Raw genomic sequence first — 25390 nt, forward strand, 5'->3', positions numbered from 1 at the left:
TCTCTACTAAAAATACAAAAATTAGCCGGGCGTGGTGGCGCGTGCCTGCAATATCAGCTACTTGGGAGGCTGAGGCAGGAGAATCACTTGAACCCAGGAAGGCAGAGGTTGCAGTGAGCCGAGATTGCGCCACAGCACTCCAGCCTGGGCGACAGAGTGAGACTCCCATCTCAAACAAGACAACAACAAAAAATGAGCACACAGTGATCTTTATTCAACTTTCCAAGATCCAGTCCTCAGCTAATTTACAAAACTACAATAGTGTTACATACTTTCCTAGGTCTACACGGCAAACTACAGTTTGACTGTTGCAACTAGTGCTGCCTTACAAAAAAAGGCTTTATCCCATGCTACCCATCCTAAACCCAGCTGTTCAGAGCAGTGTACCTGGAAATCAGCCTCAAAGTACGGACTGCAAGACAAGGCACAAGGAAACCCTAACACGAAGTCCTACGTTCGGGGCAAAGGGATGGGGATGGCAGGTGGGACGCACCCGGGTCAGGTTGAGGGCGCGGCAAGTTTTCTATTAAATCTCGGTAGATTACAACTCATATCCAATGTCTGATACATTTTCGAGGGAAAATGGTGCTTGAAAGATGTTTCTACGGGAAATAAGCTTCATCTCTGTCAATCTGTTCGACCCAACTTCGGGCAGCAGGTGTGGGGGCGGCGCCAAGGTCTGCGCGGTAATCCAAACAGGCAGTCCCACCCAGGGCCACCTCAAGGCTAAATGCTCCGACGCAACTGAAGCAGGCCACACTGTCTTTCGGACAAAGCGACGCGGTCCTCACAGGCGGGAAGGAGAGTGCGTCCCGGTCGGGAAGGACGCCGTCGGAGAGCGGCCTACCCACGTGACGCCCCCGGCGACCTTGGGGGTCACCCTTGCGGACGCACCGCCCTCTCCCTCACATCCGCCGCCGCGCCCGCCCCCCGCTCGCCCACCGCCAATGGCGCGTCGCTCCGCGCCCCGCGCGACCTCGGAGCGCGCCCGTACCCGCCAATCTCCGCCCGCCGGGCGGGCCCCGCAGCGCCATTGGCTGCCACGGCCATCCATCAGGTCCCGTCCCTCCTACCACCCTCCGGGAGCCCCACTCCATCCAGCTCCACTCCCCTGTCACCGCGGCGTCCGCAGCACCAAGGGCGCAGCGGCCTTCCCCTTTACCGCGATCTCCAACCCCGGGCCGCCAAGCGCCGCGACACCCGGCACTGGGACGGGCGCGGCGACAGCGCACGGTTACCTGTCTCCGGCTCAGCTCCACCCGAATGAGGCGCCGACACCCCACTCCGGGGCTCCAAACTCTCGGGCCCCGCCCCGGCGTATGGCGTCAACACGTAGCCCTCCCCTGGAGAAGAATGCCCTCCCCTCTCACAGAGGACCGATTCGTGACGTCACAGAGCCGCGCCGGGCGTCACAGCGCCGACTGCGCAGTTGCAGAAGCCAGGGCCCGCTGGAGCCAAGCTGTTTGCTCCGCTAGAGAGATGAGAGTGAGTCTATGGACTTCCAGCGGCTTCTACTATCATAAGTAATTTCTAAAAGTAAGATATCTCTAGCGCCTGGTAGGAACCTATCAAGAGATAGTTGGGTTGATGTGAAACTTAGCGCACAAAAATAAACAATTTGAATAACAGAATCTCCGTTTTTGAGATTGTCCTGAGTCAGGCTTTGTGACAAGCGCTTCACCGGCGCTATTGTGTAACAACCTGTGAGACAGGTGTTCCTATCCCCGGTCTACAAATGACAGTTGGCAGTGCTGGGATCTTGCCCGGGATCTTGCCTAGGTTGTCTTGACTTTAGAGCCACCTATCAAAAATAAAACTCGGCTAAGTAACCTATCACAACCTGTTGATTGTAAGATGCTCCCTATTTTAAAGTATTAAAATTTGGGGAAAGGCCGGGCGCGGTGGCTCACGCCTGTAATCCCAGCACTTTGGGAGGCCGAAGCAGGCGGATCACTTGAGGTCAGGAGTTCGAGACCAGCTTGACCAACATGGGGAAACTCCGTCTCTACTAAAAATACAAAAATTAGCTGGGCGTGGTGGCGCAGTAGCTGGTACTCCCAGCTACTCGGGAGGCTGAAGCAGAAGAGTCGCTAGAACCCGGGAGGCGGAGGTTGCGGTGTGCCAAGATCGTGCCACTGCACTCCAACCTGGGCAACAAGAGTGAAAATCCGTCTCAAAAAACAAACAAAAAAAGGGGGCGTATAAGTGCTTATTATAGAACAAAGTTAGGCTAATGTATGTGACAAGGATCTAGAGACTGGAAGAAGGTGAAGAGACCAAGGAACAAACTTCTGTATTCGTTTTTCCTTTTTTTTTTTTTTTTTTAAATAAATTACGGTAAAAATGTATGTACTAAAAATTTGCAGCTGGGTGCAGTGGCTCACACTTGTAATCCCAGCACTTGGGGAGGTGGAGGCGGGAGGATCACTTGAGCTTAGGAGTTCCAGATCAGCCTGGGGAACAGAGCAAGATCTCATTTCTACTAAAAATCAAGAGTAGTGGCACTCACCTGTAGTCTCAGCTAATTGGGAGGCTGAGGCAGGAGGATCTCTTGAGCCTGAGAGATTGAGGCTGCAGTGAGCTATGATTGTACCACTGCACTCCAGCCTGGGCCAGAGAGCAAGATACTGTCTTTTTTTTTTTTTTTTAATGCCATTTTAACCATTTTTAGGTGTATAACTCAGTGGCATTAATTACATTCACAATATTATGCAACCATCACCACTCAATTTCCAAAACTTTTTCATCACCTGAAACAGCAACTCTGTAACCATTAAGCAATAACTTCCTATTTCCCCCTCTCCTCTTGTCCTTCTCTCCTTTGGTAACCTCTATTATACGGTCTCTATACATTTGATTGCGCAATTACTTTATGTGGGTGAAATCATACTGTATATGTCCTTTTGTGTCTACCTTATTTCATTGAGCATGAGGTTGTCAAGGTTTATCCGTGTTGTTGCATGGGCCAGAACTTCATTTCTTTTTTTTTTTTTTTGAGACAGGATCTCCCTCAGTTTCAAGCTGGAGGGCAATGGTGCCATCTCAGGTCACTGCAATCTCTGCTACCCAGGTTCAAGTGATTCTGATGCCTCAGCCTCCCAAGTAGCTGGGATTACAGGCACGCTCCACCATGCCTAGCTAATATTTTTTTCTTTTTCTTTCTTTCTTTTTTTATTTTTGAGATGGTGTTTCGTTCTTATTGCCCAGGTTGGAGTGCCGTGGTGCCATCTTGGCTCACTGCAACCTCTGCCTCGTAGATTCAAGCAATTCTCCTGCCTCAGCCTCCCAAGTAGCTGGGATTATAGGCGCCTGCCACCATGCCCAGCTTATTTTTTGTATTTTTAGTAGCGATGGGGTTTCACCATGTTGGCCAGGCTGGTCTTGAACTCTTGACCTCAAGTGATCCACCCACCTCGACCTCCCAAAGTGTTGGGATTACAGGCGTGAGCCCCCATGCCTGGCCAGAACTTCATTTCTTTTTATGGCTGAATAATATTCCATTGTATGTATATACCACATTTTGTTTATTCATTCATCTATTGATGGACACTTGGTTATTTCTGCTTTTTTGCTGTTTTGAATAATGTTGCAATGAACATTGGCTTATAAATGTTTGAGCCCATTGTGTTACCAAGCAGTGGGCTCACTGCTAGATGCACATAGGAGCCAATACTATGTCATCAGCTTTTGAGAAAAGGCTTTATTGTAAGGTCGACCAGCAGGGAAACCAGAGGCAATACTCAAATTTGTCTCCCCGAGATGGAATCTGGGGGCAGGTTTTATAGGCAGAAAGCAACTATGAGGGAGATGGGAAAATACAACAAGGTGTGATCTGTTTGGGTCATGCAAAGGGGCAATGCTGGATCTTTGGCTTTTAAGTTCATATTGCAGCAAAACAGGGCGCCCCATGCTTCCTAATTTGGTGTCCATTCCTCCATTTGAGTGCTTAAGTCCTGCCTGTGGTTGACTTTTGTGTTCCCACCGACACCAGGGTCAGCTATCAGGCACACTTTGTTCATCTGGGCATGCTCAGGTTACATGACTTGCAGCCTGGGGATCTATTGTAACTGAAAAACAACTCATCATTTTGTTACTGATAAAAGTTGAACCAGGCTGGGGACAATGGCTCACACCTGTAATCCCAGCACTGTGGGAGACTGAGGTGGGTGAATCACCCGAGGTCAGGAGTTCAAGACCAGCCTGGCCAGCAGGGCGAAACCCCCATCTCTACTAAAAATACAAAAAAATTAGCCAGGCTGGTGGTGGTTGCCTGTAATTCCAGCTACTTGGGAGGCCGAGGCAGGAGAATCGTTTGAACTCGGGAGCCGGAGGTTGCAGTGAGCCAAAACCGTGCTTGCACTCCAACCTGGGCAAGAAGAACGAAACTCCGTCTCAAAAAAAAAAAAAAAAAAAAAAAACTGAACCAGATTCAACCGGTCCTGTGGTTACACCTGTTTATAATTCTTTTGTTTGTATACCTGGGAGCGTAATTGCTGAGTTACATGGGAATTCTGTCTAGCTTTTTCAGGAAGTGATAAATTCCCACAGTGACCGCACCTTTTTTGTTTGTTTGTTTTTGAGACAAGGTGTCAGGTTGGAGTGCAGTAGTGCGATCACAGCTCACTGCAGCCTCAACCTCCGGGGCTCAAGCGATCCTCAGCTCACGCTCCTGAGTAGCTGGGACAACGGGCATGCACAACCAGGCTAGGCTAATTTTTTCTATTTTTTGTAGAGACAGGATCTTGCTGTGTTGCCCAGGCTGGTCTCGAAGTCCTGGCCTCAAGCGATCCTGCTGCCTCAGCCTCCCATAATGTTGAGATTACAGGTCTGTCTCTTTTTTTTTTACTGTCTCTATTTAAAAAAAATTATTATTGGTCAGTTATGGTGCCTCACTCCTGTAATCCCAGCACTTTCAGAGGCCAAAGTAGGAGGATTATCAGCCTGAGCAACATAGTGAGACTTTGTCTCTCCAAAAAAAAAAAAAATTAGGAGTGGTGACACATGCCTGTAGTCCTGCCTATTTGGAACGCTGGGACAGTAGGATTGCTTGAGCCCAGGAGCTTGAGGTTGCAGTGAGCTATGATCATGCCACAGAACTCTAGCCTGGGCACAGAGCAAGACCCTGTTCCCCCACCTCCCCACTCCCCTCCCAAAAAATTTGGTGAGGTTTAGTGGCTCATGCCTGTAATCCCACCACTTTGGGAGGTTGAGTCAGGAGGATTGCTTGAGGCTAGGAGTTCAAGATCAGCTGGGCAACACAGCAAGACCCCATCTCTAAAAAAAATTTATTACAGCCAACTATAATAAATAGGTATGAGGTGGCATCTCATTGTGGTTTAGAAAGTATTATTATTTTTTAGAGGTAGAGTCTCACTCTGCCACCTAGTCTGGAGTGCATGAGCACAATCAGAGATCACTGCAGCCTTGAACTCCTGGGCTGGGACTGCAAGTGTAGGCCACCATCCATGGCTCATTGTGGTTTTGATTTGCATTTCCCTAATGGCTAATGATGTTGAGCATATTTTCATGTGGTGCTTGTCCATTTGTATATTTTCTTCGGAGAGCTGTCCATTTGAGTTATTTGCCCATTTTTAAATTGGGTTTTCTTGTTGTTGAGTTATAGGAGTTCTTTATATATTCTGGATATTAAATCTAATCAGATATATGATTTGCAGATAGTTTCTCCCATTTTGTAGGTTTTCATTTCTTTTTTCTGTTTGTTTGCTTGTTTTGAGACAGGGTCTTACTCTGTTACCTAGGCTGGAGTGCAGTGGTGTGTGATCATGGCTCACTGCAGGCTTGATCTCCTAGGCTCAAGTGATCCTCTTGCCTCAGCCTCCTGAGTAGCTGGAACCATACCACAGGTGCACACCACCACGCCCAGCTAATATTGTTATTTTATTTATTTTTTTTGAGACAGAATCTTGTTCTGTCCCCAGGCTGGAGTGCAGTGGTGCTATCTTGGCTCACTGCAACCTCCGCCTCCTGGGTTCAAGCGATTCTCCTGCCTCAGCCTCCTGAGTAGCTGGGACTACAGGCCTGTGCCACCACACCCAGCTAATTTTTGTATTTTTAGTAGAGATGGTGTTTCACCATGTTGGCCAGGATGGTCTTGATCTCTTGACCTCGTGATCTGCCCGCCTCGGCCTCCCAAAGTGTTGGGATTACAGGCGTGAGCCACCACACCCAGCCAATATTGTTATTTTTTGTAGAGACAGGGTCTTGCTTTGTTGCCCTGGCCGGTCTTGCACTCCTGGCCTCAAGAGATCCTCCTGCCTCAGCCTCTCAAATGTGCCGGGCCTCTCTTTATCTCTTGACAATGTCCTTTGATGAACAAAAGTTTTTAATTTTGTTGTTGTTGTTGTTCCTAAGGAGTTTATCTGGGCTGTCTTGGGGGTGGAGAGGACTCTGCACCTAGAGAAGGTATTGGGTCTCTTGTTAGCAAAGTGTGGCTCATGCTGGCATGGCAGGACTGGTGGGGCAGAAGGAACTTGATAGTGAAGTGGTGGAATTGATCGCTGACTGGCAGCACTTTCTGATGCAGTCTCCTTCATCTTCCTCATCTGGATGGAATGTGCCTGGCACTCTGTCACCAGGTGGTGGTGTCCACCAGGTCAGGGCCCATGTTCCCAGTGGAGGTTTTGGGTGCCACTTGGAGGATAGTGCAGCCAGATGCCCAAACTCTTCACCTGAAGAGGGAGGGTTCTCCAACACCTGCCCACTGGAGACAGTTTCCACCGAAGACTTCTTCAGCTGAGATACCAAGTGCCAGAGGCTCAAAGATTCGCATGGGGTAGAGGGTTGGTGTGCAGCTTTTGGGGGTGGTCAGGCAACACCCCACCACCTTGTGTTCTTGATGTGTACCCCAGGCCTTCCTGGCTTCTCTTAGTGCTAGCCACCACTCACAAAAGGTTGAAAGTTTTTATTTTGATGTTGCTTATGTCCTATCTAAGAATCCATTGCCAAATCTAAGGTTATGAAGATTTACCCTTATGTTTCTTCTATGAGGTAATGGTTTTAGCTCATATTTAGATTGTTTACCCATTTTGAGTTAATTTTTATATGTGACTGTGCAGTAGGGATCTAACTTCATTTTTTTCTTTTTCTAAGACAGGGTCTCTCCCTGTCACCCAGGCTGGAGTACAGTGGCATGATCATAACTCACTGCAGCCTTGAACTGGGCTCAGGTGATCCTCCTACCTCAGCCTCCCAAGTAGCTAGTAATACAGATGCATGCCACCACACCTGGCTATTTTATTTTATTCTATATTTTATTATTTTATTTTATTTTATTTTAAGTTTATTTTGAGACAAGAGTCTCATTATGTTGCCTAGGCTGGTCTCAAACTTCTGGGTTCAAGCAGTCCTCCTGCCTTAGCCTCCCAAAGCACTGGAATTACAGGTGTGAACAACCGCACCCAGACCAACTTCATTCTTTTACACGTAGAACTCCAATTGTTCCAGCACCATTTGTTTAAAAGACTATTCTTTTTCCATTGAATGGACTTGCACCCTTTTTGAAAATCAGTTGACCATAGATGTTGGGTTTATTTCTGTATCATTCCACTTTTAGTATATGTGCTGCTGAAGCAAGCACTGGGTTTATTTCTGGACCTCACTTTGATTCCATTGGTCTGTATGTCTGTCCTTATGCCAGTACCACACTGTTTGTTTTTAGGAAAACCTGTTCATTTTAAGTACCACACTGTTTTGATTACTGTACCTTTGTAGTAAGTTTTGAAATTGGGAAATGTCAGTTCTTCAGCTTGGTTCTTTTCCAAGATTGTTTTGTCTACTCAAGACCCCTTACAATTTCATATGATTTTAAGAATTTGCTTTTCCATTTCTGCAAAAAAGGCTGTTGGGTTTTTTGTTTGTTTTTAGAGACTAGGTTTCTCTCTGTCACCTAGGCTGGAGTACAGTAGCATGATCATAGGATCATAGCTCATTGCAGCCTTGAACTCCTGGGCTCAAGCAATCCTCCTGCCTCAGCCTCCTGAGTAGCTGGGACTACAGATATGTACCACCGCACCCAGCTACTTTTAAATTTTTATATAGAGACAAGGTTTCAGTATGTTGCTTAGGCTGGTTTCAACCTCCTGTTAAGCAATACTGTTGCCTCAGCATTCTAGTGATGGGATTACAGGCGTGAGCTACCATGCCTGGCCAGCTGTTGAGATCTTGATAGGTAGGCATTGTATTGAATCTGTAGATCACTGGGTAGTACTGACATCTTAACAATACTAAATCTTCCAGTCCATGAATACAGGATGTCTTTCCATTTATTTAGATTGTCTTTAATTTCTTTCAGCAATGTTTTATAGTTATCAATGTATATGTCTTTCACCTCCTTGGTTAAATTGATTCCTAGATACTTTATATTTTCCAATGCATATGTAAGTGGAATTGTTGTCTTAATTTCCTTTTCTTTTCTTTTTTTTGAAACAGTGTCTTGTTCTGTGGCCCAGGCTGGAGTGCAGTGGCCTGATGCAATCTCAGCTCACTGCAACCTCTGCATTCCAGGGTCAGGTGATCCTCCCACCTCAGCCTCCTGAGTAGCTGGGACTATAGGTGCACACCACCACGACCAGCTATATTTTCTATTTTTAGTAGAGATGGGGTTTCTCCATGTTGCCCAGACTGTTCTTGAACTTCTGGGTTCAACCAATCCGTCTGCCTTGGCCTCCCAAAGTGCTGGGATTACAGGTGTGAGCCACCATGCCTGGCCTTAATTTCCTTTTCTGATTGTTCGTTACTGGTGTATAGATTTTTGGGTGTTGATATTGTGTCCTGTGACTTTGCTGATATTGTTAATTAGCTCTCGTAGCCTTCTTGTGGATTCTTTGAGATTTTCTATATGTAGGATTTAGTCATCTGTCAATAGAAATAGTTTTCCTTCTTCCTTTCCTGTAAGGATGCTTTTGGTTTCTGTTTCTCATCTAATTGCCCTGGCCAGAGCAGCCAGTACAATTTGAATAGCAGTGGTGAAAGTGGGAGTCCTTGTCTTGTTCCTAGTTGGTGGAACAATCAGGGGAAAGCTTTCAGTCTTTCACTGTTGAGTGTGATGTTTGCTCTGGGATTTTCATAGATGCCCTTTAACATGTTAAGGAAGTTTCCTCCTATTCCTAGTTTTCTGAATGTTTTCTTTTTGTCATGAAAGGGCATTGGATTTTGTCAAATGCTTTTTCTTCATCACTTGAGATAATCATGTTTTTTCTCCCTTTCTTCTATTACTGTGATATATCACATTAATTGATTTTCTTTAAAAAAATTTTTAAACATTTTATGTTTCTTTTTTTGAGGTGGAGTCTCGCTCTGTCACCCAGGCTGGAATGCAGTGGCACAATCTCAGCTCACTGCAACCTCCACTTCCCAGGTTCAAGCAATTCTCCTGCCTCAGCTTCCTGAGTAGCTGGGATTACAGGCACTTGCCACCACAGCTGGTTAATTTTTTTTGTACTTGTAGTAGAGACAGGGTTTCACCATGTTGGCCAGGCTGGTCTGGAACTCCTGACCTCAGGTGATCCACCCGTCTCGGCGTCCCAAAGTGCTGAGATTACAGGCGTGAGTCACCATGCCCAGCCTTAATTTATTTTAAGTTCCAGGATACATGTGCGGGACATGCAGGTGAGTTACATAGGTAAATGTGTTCCATGGTGGTTTGCTGCACCTATCAACCCATCACCTAGTTATTGAGCCCCATATGCGTTGGCTATTTATCCTAATGCTGTGCCCTTCCTGGATTTTTTTTTTTTTTTTGAGATGGAGTTTTGTTCTTGTCGCCCAGGCTGGAGTGCAATGGCACGGTCTTGGTTCACTGCAACCTCCGCCTCCCGGGTTCAAGCGATTCTTCTGCCTCAGCCTCCTGAGTTGCTGGGATTACAGGCGCGCACCACTACACCTGGCTAATTTTTGCATTTTTAGTAGAGGGGTTTCACCATGTTGGCCAGGCTGGTCTGGGACTCCTGACCTCAGGTGATCCACTTGCCTCAGCCTCCCAAAGTGCTGGGATTACAGGCGTGAGCCACTGTGCCTGGCCTCTTTTTTTTTAATAAAAAAAAATTTTCGGCTGGGTACGGTGGCTGATGCCTATAATTCTAACACTCTGGGTGACTGAGGTAGCTGGATCTCTTGAGCTCAGGAGTTTGAGATCAGCTTAGGCAATGTGGTGAAACCCCATTTTTCCAAAAAAATACAAAAATTAGCCAGGCCTGGTAGCACGACCTGTAGTCCCAGCTGTTTGGGGTGCTGAAATGGGAGGATCACCAGAGCCTGGGGGTCGAGGCTGCAGTGAGCCGTGATCATGCCACTACACTCCATCCTGGAGGATGACACAATGAGACACTGTCTCAATTTTTTTTTTTTTTTTTTTTTTTTTTTTAGTAAACACAATATCTTGCTGCGTTGTCCACGCTGGTTTTGAACTCCTGACTTCAAGTGATACCCCAATCCCTGCCTTGGCTTCCCAAAGTGCTGGAATCACAGGCATGTACCACCGCACCTGGCCAGCATGAAATGATTTTTTTTTTTCTTTCTGAGATGGAGTCTTTCTCTGTTGCCCAGGCTGGAGTGCAATGGCACGATCTCGGCTCATTGCAACCTCTGCCTCCTGGGTTCAAGCGTTTTTCCTGCCTCAACCTCTGTAGCTGGGATTACAGGCGCATGCCACCACGTCCAGCTAATTTTTGTATTTTTATTAGAGACAGGGTTTCACCATGTTGGTCAGGCTGGCCTCAAACTCCTGACCTCAGGTGATCCACCTGCCTCCCCTCCCCTCCCCGCTTCCCTTCCCTCCCCCTTCCCTCCCCCTCCCCTCCCCTCTCCCCCTCTCCTCCCTTCTCTCCCTCTCCTCCCCTCCCTTCCCCTCCCCCCCTTTCCCCTCCTGTCTTCTGTCCCCTCCCCCCTCCTCCCCTTCCCCCTTCCCTTCCCCTTCTCTCCCTCCCCTCCCTTTCCCTCCCTCCCCTCTTTTCTTTCTTCTCTCTCTTTCTCACCTCCCTCCCTCCTTTCTTTCTCTCTCTCTCTTTCTTTCTTTCTTTCTTTTGGACAGAGGTCTCACTGTGTCCTCCAGACTGGAGTGCAGTGGCATGATCATGGCTCACTGCAGCCTCCACCTCCCAGGCTCAGGTGATTCTCCATCTCAGCCTCCTGAGTAGCTGAGACTACAGGCACACCCCACCACACCCGGCTAATTTTTTAAATATTTTTTATAGAGACGGGGTATCGCCATGTTGCCCAGGCTGGCCTCAAACTCCTGAGCTCAAGCGATCTGCCCTCCTTGGCCTCCCAAAATGTTGGGGTTACATTTTGGGAGGCCACCATGCCTGACCATGAATTGATTTTCTTACATTGAACCTGCAGGACAGTTCTCTGGGTGGCCTTGAACTGATCCAGTTCTCCCCCACTTTCTCACTTATAGTTTTCAAGGATAACTGTAGAATGGGCTGGTATTGCAACATCCTGAGATGGGGGGAATTGGCTGGAACAGCCTGGGCTCTATTCCAGTTTCTCCTTGAAACAGGATGTCTTTCAGTGCTTTAGCCCAGTGTTTCATGTGGTCCCTGGGATATAAAACCCTTGGCCGACTACTTTCTGGGGTCTCTCAACTGTGGTGCAAGTGGGGCAGGTACAGATAAGACTTAACTGCCTCAAGCAGCCTTCCTGAGCCTTGGGGTACTGGCTAAACCTGAATCCTAGGCTGCTGTTGTTCCTTGCTGCCTATCTATAAATAGTAAACCTGTTTCATGTGACTTATTATGTATGTGAGGCTGAGTGTTCTGCCTCGCTGGATTCAGGAAAGTAGTAAAAGTGCAGCCCAAGAGGCAGTAGGCTGAAGTGGTAACCAGTGCACAGCGGACCTGCTTCACAGAGCCACTTGTGCATTCATGGCTAAAATCCACTGGGTCATGGTGTATAATCCTCTTGTTTTTTTTCTTGAGACAGGGCCTTGCTCTTGTCACCCAGGCTGGAGTGCAGTGGCACAATCTCGGCTGACTGCAACCTCTGCTTCCCAGCTCAAGCGATCCTCCAGTCTCAGCTTCCCAAGTAGCTGAGACCACAGGCACAAGCCAGCATGCCTGGCTCATTTTTGTATTTTCTGTAGAGATGTGGTTTCGCCATGTTGCCTAGGCTGGTTTTGAACTCCAGAGCTCAAAGTGATCTGACTATTTTGGCATCCCAAAGTTCTAGGAATGCAGGCATGAGCTACCATGCCCCCGGCTATATATAATCCTCTTAATATGCTGTTGGATTTGGTTTGCTACTATTTTGTTAAGGACTTTTACATCTAGAATCATAACAGATATTGGTTTGTTTTCTTGTGATGTCTTTAAATGGCTTTAGTATTAGGTTAATGCTGGCTTCATAGAATGAGTTAGGAAATGTTCCCGTTCTTCAATTTGTTGGAGGAGTTTAAGAAGGATTGATGTTGGCCGGGCAAGGTGGTTCATGCCTGTAATCCCAGCACTTTGGGAGGCCAAGGAGGGTGGATCACTTGAGGTCAGGAGTTCGAGACCAGCCTGTAAATATGATGAAACCCCATCTCTACCAAAAATACAAAAATAGCCAGGTGTGGTGGCGGGCACCTGTAATCCCAGCTACTCGGGAGGCTGAGACAGGAGAATTGTTTGAACCCGGGAGGTGGAGGTTGCAGTGAGCTGAGATCGTGCCACTGCACTCCAGCCTGGGTGACAGAGCGAGACTCCGTCTCAAAAAAAAAAAAAAAAAGGATTGGGGATTGGTGTTAATTATTCTTTAAGTGTTTGGTAGAATTTACCAGGGAAACTATTCCTGGACTTTATTTTGTCACTTTAGGTAATTTGTGTGTTTCTAAGAATTTGTCCAGTTCATGTAAATTAATCAAACTTGTTGGTATGTAATTTTTTTTTTTTTTGAGATGGAGTCTTTCTCTGTTGCCCAGGCTGCAGTGCAGTGGCATGACCTTGGCTCACTGCAACCTCTGCCTGCCGGGTTCAAGAGATTCTCCTGGCTCAGCCTCCCAAGTAGCTGGGATTACGGGTGCCTGCCACCACACCTAGCTAATTTTTTTGTTTTTATTTATTTATTTATTTTGAGATGGAGTCTCACTCTGCCACCCAGGCTGGAGTGCAATGGCGCAATCTTGGCTCACTGCCACCTCTACTTCCCAGGTTCAAGCTATCTTCCTGCCTCACCCTCCCGAGTAGCTGGGATTACAGGTACATTCCACCACACTCAGCTAATTTTTGTATTTTTTTTTATTTATTTATTTTTATTTTTATTTTGGAGATGGAGTCTCGCTCTGTCACCCAGGCTGGAGTACAGTGGCACGATCTCCTCTCACTGCAACCTCTGCCTCTCAGATTCAAGCGATTCTCCTGTCTCAACCTCCCAAGTACCTGGGATTACAGACGCCCGCCACCACGCCCGACTAGTTTTTGTATTTTTAGTAGAGACGTGATTTCACCATGTTGGCCAGGCTGGTCTCCGACACCTGACCTCTGGTGATCTGCCCACCTTGGCCTCCCAAAGTGCTGGGATTATAGGCGTGAGCCACCACACCCCCTGGTATGTAATTTTGTATAATATTCTGTTATCTTTTTTATTTCTATATGGTTGGTAATGCCTCCACTTTCATTTCTGATTTTAGTTATTTGTGTCTTCTTTTTTCTGTGTAAGTGTAGGGAAAGGTTTGTTCATTTTGTTGATCTTTTCAAAGAACCAACTTTTGCTATCATTGACTCTTGTTTTTCTATCCTCTATTTTATTTATCCCTACTTTAATCTTTATTATGTCCTTCCTTTTGCTAGTTTGGGGTTTAGTTGGCTCTTTTTCAAGTTCGTCAAGGTATAAATTTGGTTATTGATTTGATATCTTTCTTCATTTCCACTATCACAAATTTTACACATGATCTTCTTTAAATGTAGACATTTACAACTATATATTTCCCTTTGAACACTGCCTTTAACTACATCCCATAACTTTTGCTCAGTATGATTTTTCATTAAAGTATACATTCCATATTCATTCAACAAATATTTGTTTGTTTATTTGTTTGCTTTTAGAGACAGAGTTTCACTCTGTTGCCCAGGCTGGAGTGAAGTGGCACGATCTTGGCTCACTGCAACTTCCGCCTCCTAGGTTCAAGCGATTCTTGCACCTCAGCCTCCCAAGTAGCTGGGATTACAGGTGCCTGCCACCATGCCTAGCTAATTTTTTGTATTTTTAGTAGAGATGGGGTTTCGCCACGTTGCGCAGGCTGGTCTCAAACTCCTGAGCTCAGGCAATCCACCGCTCCAGCTTCCCAAAGTGCTAGGATTACAGGCATGAGCCACCCGACCAGCCTCATTCAACAAATATTTATACTGGTTTGCTTCTAGGTGCTGGGGATACAGAGGTGAACACAACAGGATCTATGTTATTACAGAGCTGACATTTTCAGGATGTACAAACAAGGTAGTAATTGGTTTGAAATCCATAGATAAAATGGTACTGTGATAGAGAGTGGCAATAGCAACTTCTTTCCTTCTTTCTTGCTCTCTCTTTCTTCTCTCTCTTTCTTTCTTTTTTGTTTTTTGACCGAGTTTCACTCAGAGTGGCAATAGCACTTCTTTCCTTCTTTGTTTCTTTCTTTCTCTCTCTCTTTCTTTTCTCTCTCTTTCTTTTTTTTTGTTTTTTGTTTTTTGATGGAGTTTCGCTCTTGTCGCCCAGGCTGGAGTGCAGTGGCATGATCTCTGCTCACTGTAACCTGCACCTCCTGGGTTCAAGCAATTCTCCTGCCTCAGTCTCCCGAGTAGCTGGGATTACAGGCCCCTGCCACCACACCTGGCTAATTTTTTGTATTTTTAGTAGAGATGAGGTTTCGCCATGTGGGGCAGGCTTGTCTTGAACTCCTGACCTCAGGTGATCCGCCCACCTGGGCCTCCCAAAGTGCTGGGATTACAGGTGTGAGACACCGCGCCCAGCCTCTTTCTTAATTTTTGAGACAGGGTCTCATTCTGTCACCCAGTCTGGAGTACAGCGGTGCGATCTCGGCTAACTGCAGCCTCTGCCTCCCAGGCTCAAATCATCCTCCCATTTCAGCCTCCTGAGTAGGTGGGACCACAGGCACATGCTACCATACACAGGTAAGTTTTGTATTTTTGGTAGAGACAGGGTTTCACCATGTTGCCCAGGCTGGTCTCAAACTCTTGAGCTCAGGTGATCCACCTTCCTCGGCCTCCCAAAGTGCTGGGATTACAGGCATGAGGCACTGCGCCTGGTCTCTAGCACTTAATTTTTAATTTTTATTTTATTAAATAAGCAACACATTATTTTCTGTTTTTTACTCTCAAATTCCTTTTGACTTTGATTTTTAATTTTTTATTTATTTATTTTTTTTAGAGACAGGGTCTCACTTTGTCATCCAGGTTGGAGTGCAGTGGCATGATCATAGCTCATTACAGCCTCAAACTCCTGGCTTCAAGCAGTCCTCCTGCCTCAGCCTCCCAAAGTGCTGGGGTTATAGGCATGGGTCACCATACCTCACCTCAGATTCCTTTTTACCAAGTGATATATTCATATGGCTCAGAAATAAAAAGTATGTTTAAAAGTTTTGTTTGTAAAGTCTCCTACCCCATGACCATCCACCTCATTCTTTGTTGGCTTGCCAGACCCGTTCCCTGCTGGGGTTAGCTGTTGTTGGATCATGGGGCAATCATTTATCCTGGGGTGAGAGCAGAGGTGGAGGGAATTCAGGGGTTTGGTAGTGGCCATTTACCGATCAGGACAAGAATATTTCTATATTTTAACCAGTATAACCCTACTGGTGTATATGAGCTAAATCTTAGGTTACCTATAACCACTTATATTAGTTTCTTAAATATTCTTCCAGTGTTTTTTCATGAAGGTACAGATACCAAAGAGAGTTTACTATGTATTCTCTTCCACATCTGCTTTTCAAATTGATGGCCAGGTGCAGTGGCTCACACTTGTAATCCCAGCACTTTGGGAGGCCAAGGTGGGTGATCACCTGAGGTTGGGAGTTCGAGACCAGCCTGGCCAACATGGTGAAACCCCATGTCTACTAAAAATACAAAAATTAGCCAGGTGTGATGGTGCACACCTGTAGTCCCAGCTACTTGGGAGGTTGAGGCATGAGAATCAGTTGAACCCAGGAGGCAGAAGTTGCAGTGAGCCGAGATGGTGCCACTGAACTCGAGCCTGGGCTGCAGAGTGAGACTCTGTCTCAAAAAAAAAAAAAAAAAAAAAAAAGGCCGGGCGCGGTGGCTCACACCTGTAATCCCAGCACTTTGGGAGGCCGAGGCGAGCGGATCACAAGGTCAGGAGATCGAGACCATCCTGGCTAACACGGTGAAACCCCGTCTCTACTAAAAATACAAAAAATTAGCCAGGCGCGGTGGCGGGTGCCTGTAGTCCCAGCTACTCTGGAGGCTGAGGCAGGAGAGTGGTGCGAACCTGGGAGGCGGAGCTTGCAGTGAGCCAAGATTGCGCCACTGCACTCCAGCCTGGGTGACTGGAGAACAAGACTCCGTCTCAGAAAAAAAAAAAAAAGAAAAAAACAAATTGAACAGTATATCCTGGAAATCTTTCTATTCGTATAAAGCTTTTCAGTTCATAGAGAGCTGCCTGACTTTTTCCATTTGCATAACTGCATTGTGTGGTTTCAGTAGGGATAGCTCATCAGCGTTCCGTTTGGTATTGGCTGGGACAGCTCCACTGGGACTGCAGGATCCAAGATGGCTTCATTCCAATGACTGGTCCAATTGGGTGGGCTGGACCTCCTGTCAGCTGGGTTCCAAGGGAATGAAAATGGAAGCTGCAAGGTCTCTTGTGGCCTAAGCCCCAGAAGTCATATAGCTTCTCTTCCACTGCATTGAATTGGTCAGAACAAACCACAGGGCCAGTCCAAATTCAAGGTGAGGGAAAATAGACTCCACCCCTCAATGGGAGGAACAGTATGTGTTTATAGGGATTGGAGGAATTGTCAGCAGTGGTCTTTGCAGACAGTAACACACTGAAGCCCAATCAAGGTTCACGTCTTTTTTGGTATTATGCATCTTTTTATTTATTTTTTTTTTGAGATAGGGTCTCACTCTGTCACCCTGGCTGGGTGCAATGGTGCGATTTTGGTTCACTGCAACCTCCACCTCTTGGACTCAAGCAATCCTCCCACCTCAGCTTCTTGAGTAGCTGGGACTATAGTCACACAACACCACTCCTGGCTTAACTTTTGTATTTTTTGTAGAGATGGGATTTAGCCATGTTGCCCAGGTTGGTCTTGAACTTCTGGGCTCAAGCAATCCACCCACCTGGGCCTCCCAAAGTGCTGGAATTATAGGTCTGAGCCACTGCGCCCAGCCTTGGTCTCTTTTAAACTAGTACATTTCCCCCACTTTCTTTATCTTGTCTCTCTTCTTGACTAGTTTTTGAAGGGCTGAGGCAAACTTTCCCATACTCTGGATTTGCCTTATTGTTTCCTCTAACTTTGCCCTCTGTCTCCTAAATTTCCTGTAAACTGCAAGATGGGATAAAAGACCTGCTTAGATCAGGTTAAATGCTATTAAGGACAGGTGCTCACGCCTATAATCCCAGCACTTTGGGAGGCCAAGGTGGGCGGATCACTTGAGCCCAGGGGTTTGAGACCAGTCTGGGCAACATAGTGAAATTGCATCTTTACAAAAAAAATACAAAAATTAGCTGGGCATGGTGGCACGTGCCTATAGCCCCAGCTACTGGGGAGGCTAAGGTGGGAGGATTGCTTGAGAGGCCGAGTCTGCAGTGAGTGAAGATCACACTACTGCATTGCAGCCTGGGCAACTGAGCGAGACTCTGCCTCAAAAAAAACCCCAAACTGGGCTGGTGCGGTGGCTCACACCTGTAATCCTAGCAGTTTGGGAGGGCAAGGTGGACAGATCACTTGAGGTCAGGCATTTGAGACCAACCTGGCCAACATGTTGAAACACCGTCTCTACTAAAAATACAAAATTTAATGGGGCATGGTGGTGCACGCCTACTCTGGAGGCTGAAGCAGGAGAATTGCTTGAACCTTGGAGGCAGAGGTCTTAGTGAACCGAGATCGTGCCACTGCACTTCAGCCTGGGCAACAGAGCGAGACTCTGTCTCAAAAAACAAAACAAAACAAAAACAAACCAACCAAACAAAAAGATTAAATGCTATTTGCAAAAATTCTCTGTACCCACTGATCATCCTTACGTTAGGATGATCATCTCTTGCCTGGACAGGATAATTCTGAAACTTCTGAAACCTACTTCAGATTGTCATTCTTCACTCAAAACCCCCTAAAGAGTTCTTGCTCAGGGTAAGAGCCAAAGTCCTTCAAATGTTCTAAAAGGCCAGCCCATCTGTGACTGTTTTCCTCTGACGTTCTCACATGCTGTCCTCCTGCCCCGCTGGCTTTCTTGCCCTCCTGACTCACCAGACATGCATTAGCCTCCAGCCTTCACTCTTTTCCCAGGTATACACACGACTGCCCCTCGTGAGGGGCCTTTCATCTGGCACCTTCTTGGGGAGCCTTACTGCCACTCCATCTGAAATTGTACCCACCCCCACCTCCAGCTAAACACTCCTTACATTTTAGTTTCCTGTGGCTGCCATAACAAATTACCAGAAACATGATAGATTAAAACAACAAGGCCAGGTGCGGTGGCTCACGCCTGTAATCCCACCACTTTGGGAGGATGAGGTGGGCGGATCATGAGGTTAGGAGTTCGAGACCAGCCTGGCTGATATGGTGAAACGCCGTCTCTACTAAAAATACAAAAATTAGCTGGGCATTGTGGCAGGCGCCTGTAATCCTAGCTACTTGGGAGGCTGAGGCAGAATCATTTGAACCCAGGAGGCGGAGGTTACAGTGAGCCGAGATCATGCCATTGTACTCCAGCCTGGGCGACAAGAGTGAAACTCCCATCTCAAAAAAAAAAAAAAGACATGTATTCTCTCTCTCAGTCACGGACGGCAGAAGTCCGAAGTGAGGAGTGGGCAGGGCTGCACTTCCTAGGCTCTCGGGGAGATTTTTTTCCTGTCCCTTCCAGTTTCTGGTGGCTCCAGGCATGCCTTGGCTTATGTCAGCATTATTATTCCAATGTCTGCCTCTGTGATCATACTGCCTCCTTTTCTTTTTTTTTTATGTTTTTTTTTTTTTTTTTTGTATTTTGAGAAAAAAACACAACATAAAATTTACCATCTTAACCTTTTTTTTGAGACTCTGTTGCCCAGGCTGGAATGCAGTGTTATGATCACAGCTCACTGCAGCCTCAACCTCCTGGGCTCATGACATCCTCCCATCTGAGTCTCCTAAGTAACTGGGGACCACTGGCACGTGCCACCACACTTGGCTAATTTTTACATTTTTTGTAGAGACAGGGTTTCTCTATGTTGCCTAGGCTGGTCTCAAACTCCTCAGCTCAAGCATTCCTCCTGCCTTGGCCTCCCAAAGTGCTGGGATTATAGGCGTGAGCCACCACACCTGGCCATGTTAACCATTTTTAGGTGTGCAGTTCAGTATATTAAATATATTCACATTGTTATGAAACAGATCTCCAGAACTTTTTCATTTTGCTAATCTGAAACTGTACCCATTAGACAACAGCTCCCCCCGCAGGTAACCATTCTACTTTTTGCTTCTATGATTTTGACTACTTTAGACACTATCAAAATGGAATCATATGGCAATTGTCTTTCTGTGATTGACTTATACTACTTAGCATAATGTTAAGTTTCATCCATGTTGTAGCATGAATCAGAATTTCATCCCTGTTTATGGCTTGATAATACTCCATTGTATGTATATACCACATTTTGTGGTAGGTACAATGTATATTTACATTGCTTCCACCTCTTGGCTATTATGAATAATGCTGCTATGAAAATGGGAGTGTAGATATCTTTTCCAGATCCTGACTTTACTTCCTTTGGATAAATACTTGCAGGTGAGACTGCTGGATTGTATGATTGTTCTATTTTTAATTATTTAACACTCTTTTACAATTTATTTTCTGTTTTTGTTGTTCTAATAGTAGCCATTATTAGGTGAGGTATTTCTTATCTCTTATAAGGACACCTGTCATTGGATTTAGGGCCCACCTGGTTAATCCAGGATTATCAAGTCTCAAAATCCTGAATTATATCTGCAAAGACTCTTTTTCCACATAAGGTCACATTCACAGGTTCCAGTGATTCAAACATGGACATGTCTTCTGGTCCCCCATTAAGTCCACTATACTTTCTTTTCTTTTTCTTTTTTTTTGAGATGGAGTCTCGCTGTGTCGCCCAGGCTGGAGCGCAGTGGCGCGGTCTCGGCTTACTGCAAGCCCACCTCCCAGGTTCACGCCATTCTCCTGCCTCAGCCTCCCGAGTAGCTGGGACTACAGACACCCGCCACCACGCCCAGCTAATTTTTTTGTATTTTTTTAGTAGAGACGGGGTTTCACCATGTTAGCTAGGATGGTCTCGATCTCCTCACCTCGTGATCCCCCTGCCTCGGCCTCCCAAAATGTTGGGATTACAGGCGTGAGCCACTGCGCCTGGCCTAAGTCCACTATACTTTCTTCTTCCGTGCCTTATTTTTATTCTTGATACTTATCTCCATCTGACATGCTCTATATCTCTTTATTTATCTTGTTTGGCAGACGACAATCAAGATAAAGCCATGGAGACAAGGATTTTTGTTGCTGTTGTTGTTGTTGTTTTTTGAGACAGGGCCTCACTCTCACCCAGGCCTAGAGTGCAGTGGCACAATCTCGGTTCACTGCAACCTCTGCCTCCCAGGCTCAAGTGATCCTCCCACCTCAGCCTCCAGAGAAGCTGGGACTACAGGTGCTTGCTACCATGCCTGGCTAATTTTTTGTATTTTTGGTAGAGACGGGGTTTCGCCATGTTGTCCTGGCTGGTCTTGAACTTCTGAGTTCAGATGATCCACCCAAAGTGCTGGGATTACAGGCGTGAGCCACTGCGCCTGGCCTAGACAAGGATTTTTGTTTTGGTCACCTATGTTTTCCCATTAGAACAGTGGCTGGCACAAATGGCTGCACAGCACATACTGGTTGAACAAATGAAGGAAGGGGTGGCTGGTCTAGACAAAGAGCCTAGACAAACATTGGTAGAAATTGCCTCATGGCTTCTGAGCAGAAAAATCTCTCATCTGGGGAATTAGACTCCCTAAGTTAAATTTTCTTTCTTTTTTGGAGATGGGGTCTCACTCTGTTGCCCAGGCTGGAGTGCAGCAGCACCATCACAGCTCACTGCAGCCTCAACCTCCTGGGGGTCAAGCAATCCTCCCACCTCAGCCTCCTGAGTAGTTGGGACTACAGGCCCATGCCACCATGCCCAGCTAATTTTTTTTTTTTGGTAGAGACAGGGTGTCACCATGTAGCCCAGACTGGTCTTGAACTTCTGGACTCAAGCGATCTTCCTGCCTCGGCCTCCCAAATGCTGGGATTACAGGCATGAGCCACGGTGCCTTACCTCCTAAGTTAAATTTTCTGCAGTGGAGAATACAATCTCTTTAATATTATCTCTCAGTTAAGACAAATTTCATGATCCTCCTTAAAAAAAAAAGAAAAAAAAGAAAAGAAGTTTGCCAATACAAATACCATTTCTTACTAAAGTGAATTAGGGTTCCTTGGAGAAATGGTTGATTTTGTTTCTAGGGCAGTAAATGTATAAAACGGAAAGCAAGGAAGTCCAGGGTGTCCAATCTTTTGGCTTTCCTGGGCCACACTGGAAGAAGAAGAATTGTCTTGGGCCACACATAAAATACACTAACAATAGCCGGTGAGCTAAAAAAAAAAAAAAAAACTCATAATGTTTTTAGAAAGTTTACGAATTTGTGTTGGGCTGCATGGGCCACGGGTTGGACAAGCTTGACCTAAAGACTACTAGGATTGTGGATTACTAGGATTGTGCCAGAAGGACACAGGAGCAACTAAATATTTGATGAGACAATCTGAACATTTAAAAAAGGACAATGACTGTAATGGATTAAAGCACATCAAATATCTAAACATCCATCAATTCATGATAGCACTGCCCCTTCTCCCCAAAGAACCCAAAGTGGTCACAGTTAGAGGTTGCTGGGGCATCCATCCATCCATCTTTATCATTATTACTATTATTTGAGACAAGGTCTCACTCAGTCACCCATGCTAGAGTGCTGTGGCCCCATCACGGCTCACTGTATCCTCAACCTCCTGGGCTCCAGCCATTTCCCTGCCTCAGCCTCTTAAGTAGCTGGAATTACAGGCATGCATCACCATGCCTGTCTAATTTTTACATATTTTGTAAAGATCTTGCCGTTTCCTGGGCTCAAGCAGTCCTCCTGTCTTGGCCTCCCAAAGTGCTGGGATTATAGGCAGAGCCACTGTGCCCGGGAAGGCATCAAGCATACATCCTGGCTATCCCGAATGGATTGTATTTCAAAGTAACCAGAGAGATGAGGCAATGCTCACCTTTGTAGAAGAATCTCATCTTATAAATGCAGGAGAAATGAGAGCATTTGAAATCACCACTTTGCACACCTAAGGAACATCATAAAACTACACTAAGTTTCTCAACCTGGGTACTACTGACATTTTGAGCTGGATAATTCTTTGCTGTGGGGGGGAGGTGTGCTCTGTGAATTATACAATGTTTAGCAGTATTCCTTGCATTCGTTTTCTAGATAACAGCAGTACCACCCACCACCCCCCACCCAGTTGCAACAATCCAAAATATCTCCAGACATTGCCAAATTTCCCCTTGGTAGGACAGGGCAGAATCAACCCTCATTGAGAACCAGTGGTCTAATGATCATCAGTGTTTGCTAGACTATTAGAAGAAAGGCTGATGGTAAACTTCATGGATAATCAGGATGACAACCCCCAGATTGAGAGATGAATTACAATATTACTAAGAGACAAACCCGCTTTGTGCCTCAATAGAAGTACATAGTGCCAGGCATGAAGTGTTATTGCAAACAAAACAAAACAAAAAAACCCAAACCTCAACATTACACCTAAACCTAACGAAGCCTCTAGCCAGGGGTAAATCCAAGCTTTGTGGGGCCTTAAACTATACAAATTTCACAGTCCTCTTTGAGAAAAAGACACAAAATTATAAATGTGAAATTAGGTACAGGGGTCTATGCAAGGGAGGGCCTGAAGATTAAGCTTCATTAGTTTCACTGTAAACCTCCCCTGACTCTAGAATTAACTGTGATTACAGGACATACCAGGGACAAAAAACATTAAATGACACCTGAAGATACAATCAGCAAAACCCAGAAAGTGGAAAATTCTGTTGGTCAAATGACCCAGTTTCTTCAATAAGTAAATGCCATGAATAACAACAAAAAGAGAGGGGAAATTTTTTATATATATATATATGCATGTTGTTACATGTTTTTTGTTTTGTTTTGTTTTGTTTTGTTTTTTGGGACACGGAGTCTCTTTGTCACCCAGGCTGGAGTGCAGTGGCATGATCTCGGCTCACTGCAACCTCTGCCTCCTGGGTTCAAGCGATTCTTCTGCCTCAGTCTCCCAAGTAGCTGGGACTACAGGTGAGCACCACCACACCCGGCTAATTTTTGTATTTTTAGTAGAGATAGGGTTTCACCATATTGGCCAGGCTGGTCTCGAACTCCTGACCTCGTGATCTGCCCACCTTGGCCTCCTAAAGTGCTGGGATTACAGGTGTGAGCCACTGCGTCCGGCCCTGTTTTTGTTTGTTTGTTTTGAGATAGGATCTCACTCTGTTGCCCAGGCTGGAGTGCAGTGGCACCATCTCAGCCCACTGCAACCTCCACCTCCCTGATTCTAGCAATTCTCCTGCCTCAGCCTCCCAAGTAGCTGGGATTACACGTATGCACCACCACACCTGGCTAATTTTTGTATTGTTAGTAGGGACAGGGTTTCACCATGTTGGCCAGGCTGGTCTCAAACTCTTGACCTCAAGTGATCCTTCCACCTCAGCCTCCCAAAGTGCTGGGATTACAGGCATGAGCCACTGTGCCCAGCCAGAATTGTTATATATTAAGAGACATATATTTCTATGAAATGCAGTAAGTAAATCTTGTTTGGACCCTAATTAAACAATCTAATTTACAAAATTTTTTAAGGCAATGGGGAAAATTAAACACATACTATGTATTAAGTGATGTTAAATAATTTTTAAAATTTTGGTGGGTGTGATAATAGTATAAAGTCCTTATCTATTAGAGACACACACTGACGTATTTATAGGTGAAATGACATGGTGTTCAGGATTTGCTTTAATATACAGCACTTCAAAAAAAAAATGCAGAAAGAGATACGTGAAATGAGAAAGGCAGCAAACTGTTGTTGAAGTTGGATGAGTACAGTCCTCTGTTATTATCCAAGGGGGATAATTCCTGGACCCTCACGGATACCAAAATCCAGGTATGCTCAAGTCCTTTATGAAAGTTCATTGTAATTATTCTACTTATATAAACGTTTTGAAATTCTGTTGATAAAATATATTTTTAGTAGAGACGGGGGTTTCACCTTGTTGGCCCAGCTGGTCTCGAATTCCTAACCTCAGATGATCCACCAGCCTTGGCTGCCCAAAGTGCTGGCATTACAGGCGTGAGCCACCGCGCCCGCCCGGCCTTGATAAAAACAAAGTTTCAACCTTCCGTTGCTTCGATTCCATGCCCACTAAGTAACATTCTAGTTTGTTTTTCACTTTCAAAAGGGTGTGCTGTAACTAGGGGATGTAAACAAGCTCCATGACCCTACTTATTTAATCCAAGTTTTCGTTCCACTCTCCCTTTTTTTAAAGACAAGGTATCACCCTCGGTCGCCCAGGCTGGAGCGCGATCACTGCTTAATGCATCCTCGACCTCCTGGGTTCCAGCGATTCTCCTGCCTCAGCCTCCCAAGTAGCTGGGACTACATGCGCACACCACCACACCGGTTAATTTTTTGTATTTTTTGTAGCGACGGGGGTTTCACCATGTTGCCCAGGCTGGTCTCGAACTCCTGGGCTCAAGGGATCCGCCCGCCTCAGCCTCCCAGAGTGCTGGGATTACAGGTGCCAGCCACCGCGCCCGGCCCCAGCTTCTTAAAAGAATGATCCGAAACTATGGCAGCACTGGGCTTTTGGTCCCCACCCAAGAAATGCCCGCTCGCGGAGGCTCGCCGCGGCAGGCTCTCCCGACGTGACAGTGTGGGTTTGGATTCAGCCTCGGTTCTTACGAGTCAGATAGGTGGACACGCAAAGAAAAACATCACAGGGCTTTTTGTATTTAGCACAGAAAACACTCGTGAGCCCGAGCTGACAACCCAAAAGGCACGCTTCAGGCCATCGTAGCCACGAAGCCTGGCCAGATTCCGTCCACCGTCTCCTTGGTGCTCCGAGACCCAAATAGCTAACTGGGGCCGAGGGCGGGCGTGACTGC

At 46.1% G+C, this 25390-nt stretch overlaps 2 protein-coding genes across 9 annotated transcripts in view; one reads left to right on the forward strand and one right to left on the reverse strand.

Moving 5' to 3' along the window:
- OGDH (oxoglutarate dehydrogenase) overlaps window positions 1-25390 on the reverse strand; it is a 481925-nt gene that overhangs the window by 100284 nt on the left and 356251 nt on the right. For 3 of the 8 annotated variants that reach the window (XM_054558877.2, XM_054558874.2, XM_054558871.2), the window contains exon 1: window positions 1239-1337. The exons of 1 other annotated variant lie outside the window; for it this stretch is intronic. The gene's annotated coding sequence lies outside the window, so the exon portion shown is untranslated. 8 annotated transcript variants of the gene reach the window in all.
- On the forward strand, window positions 597-25375 carry LOC129060715 (uncharacterized). Its single transcript, XM_054560765.1, has 2 exons — window positions 597-1536; window positions 25242-25375. The coding sequence occupies exon 1, from the start codon at window positions 597-599 to the stop codon at window positions 1473-1475; it is 879 nt and encodes a 292-aa protein (XP_054416740.1). The 3' UTR covers window positions 1476-1536; window positions 25242-25375.

The sequence above is a fragment of the Pongo abelii genome, chromosome 6, assembly GCF_028885655.2.
Source record: "Pongo abelii isolate AG06213 chromosome 6, NHGRI_mPonAbe1-v2.0_pri, whole genome shotgun sequence".
Lineage (NCBI taxonomy): Eukaryota > Metazoa > Chordata > Mammalia > Primates > Hominidae > Pongo > Pongo abelii.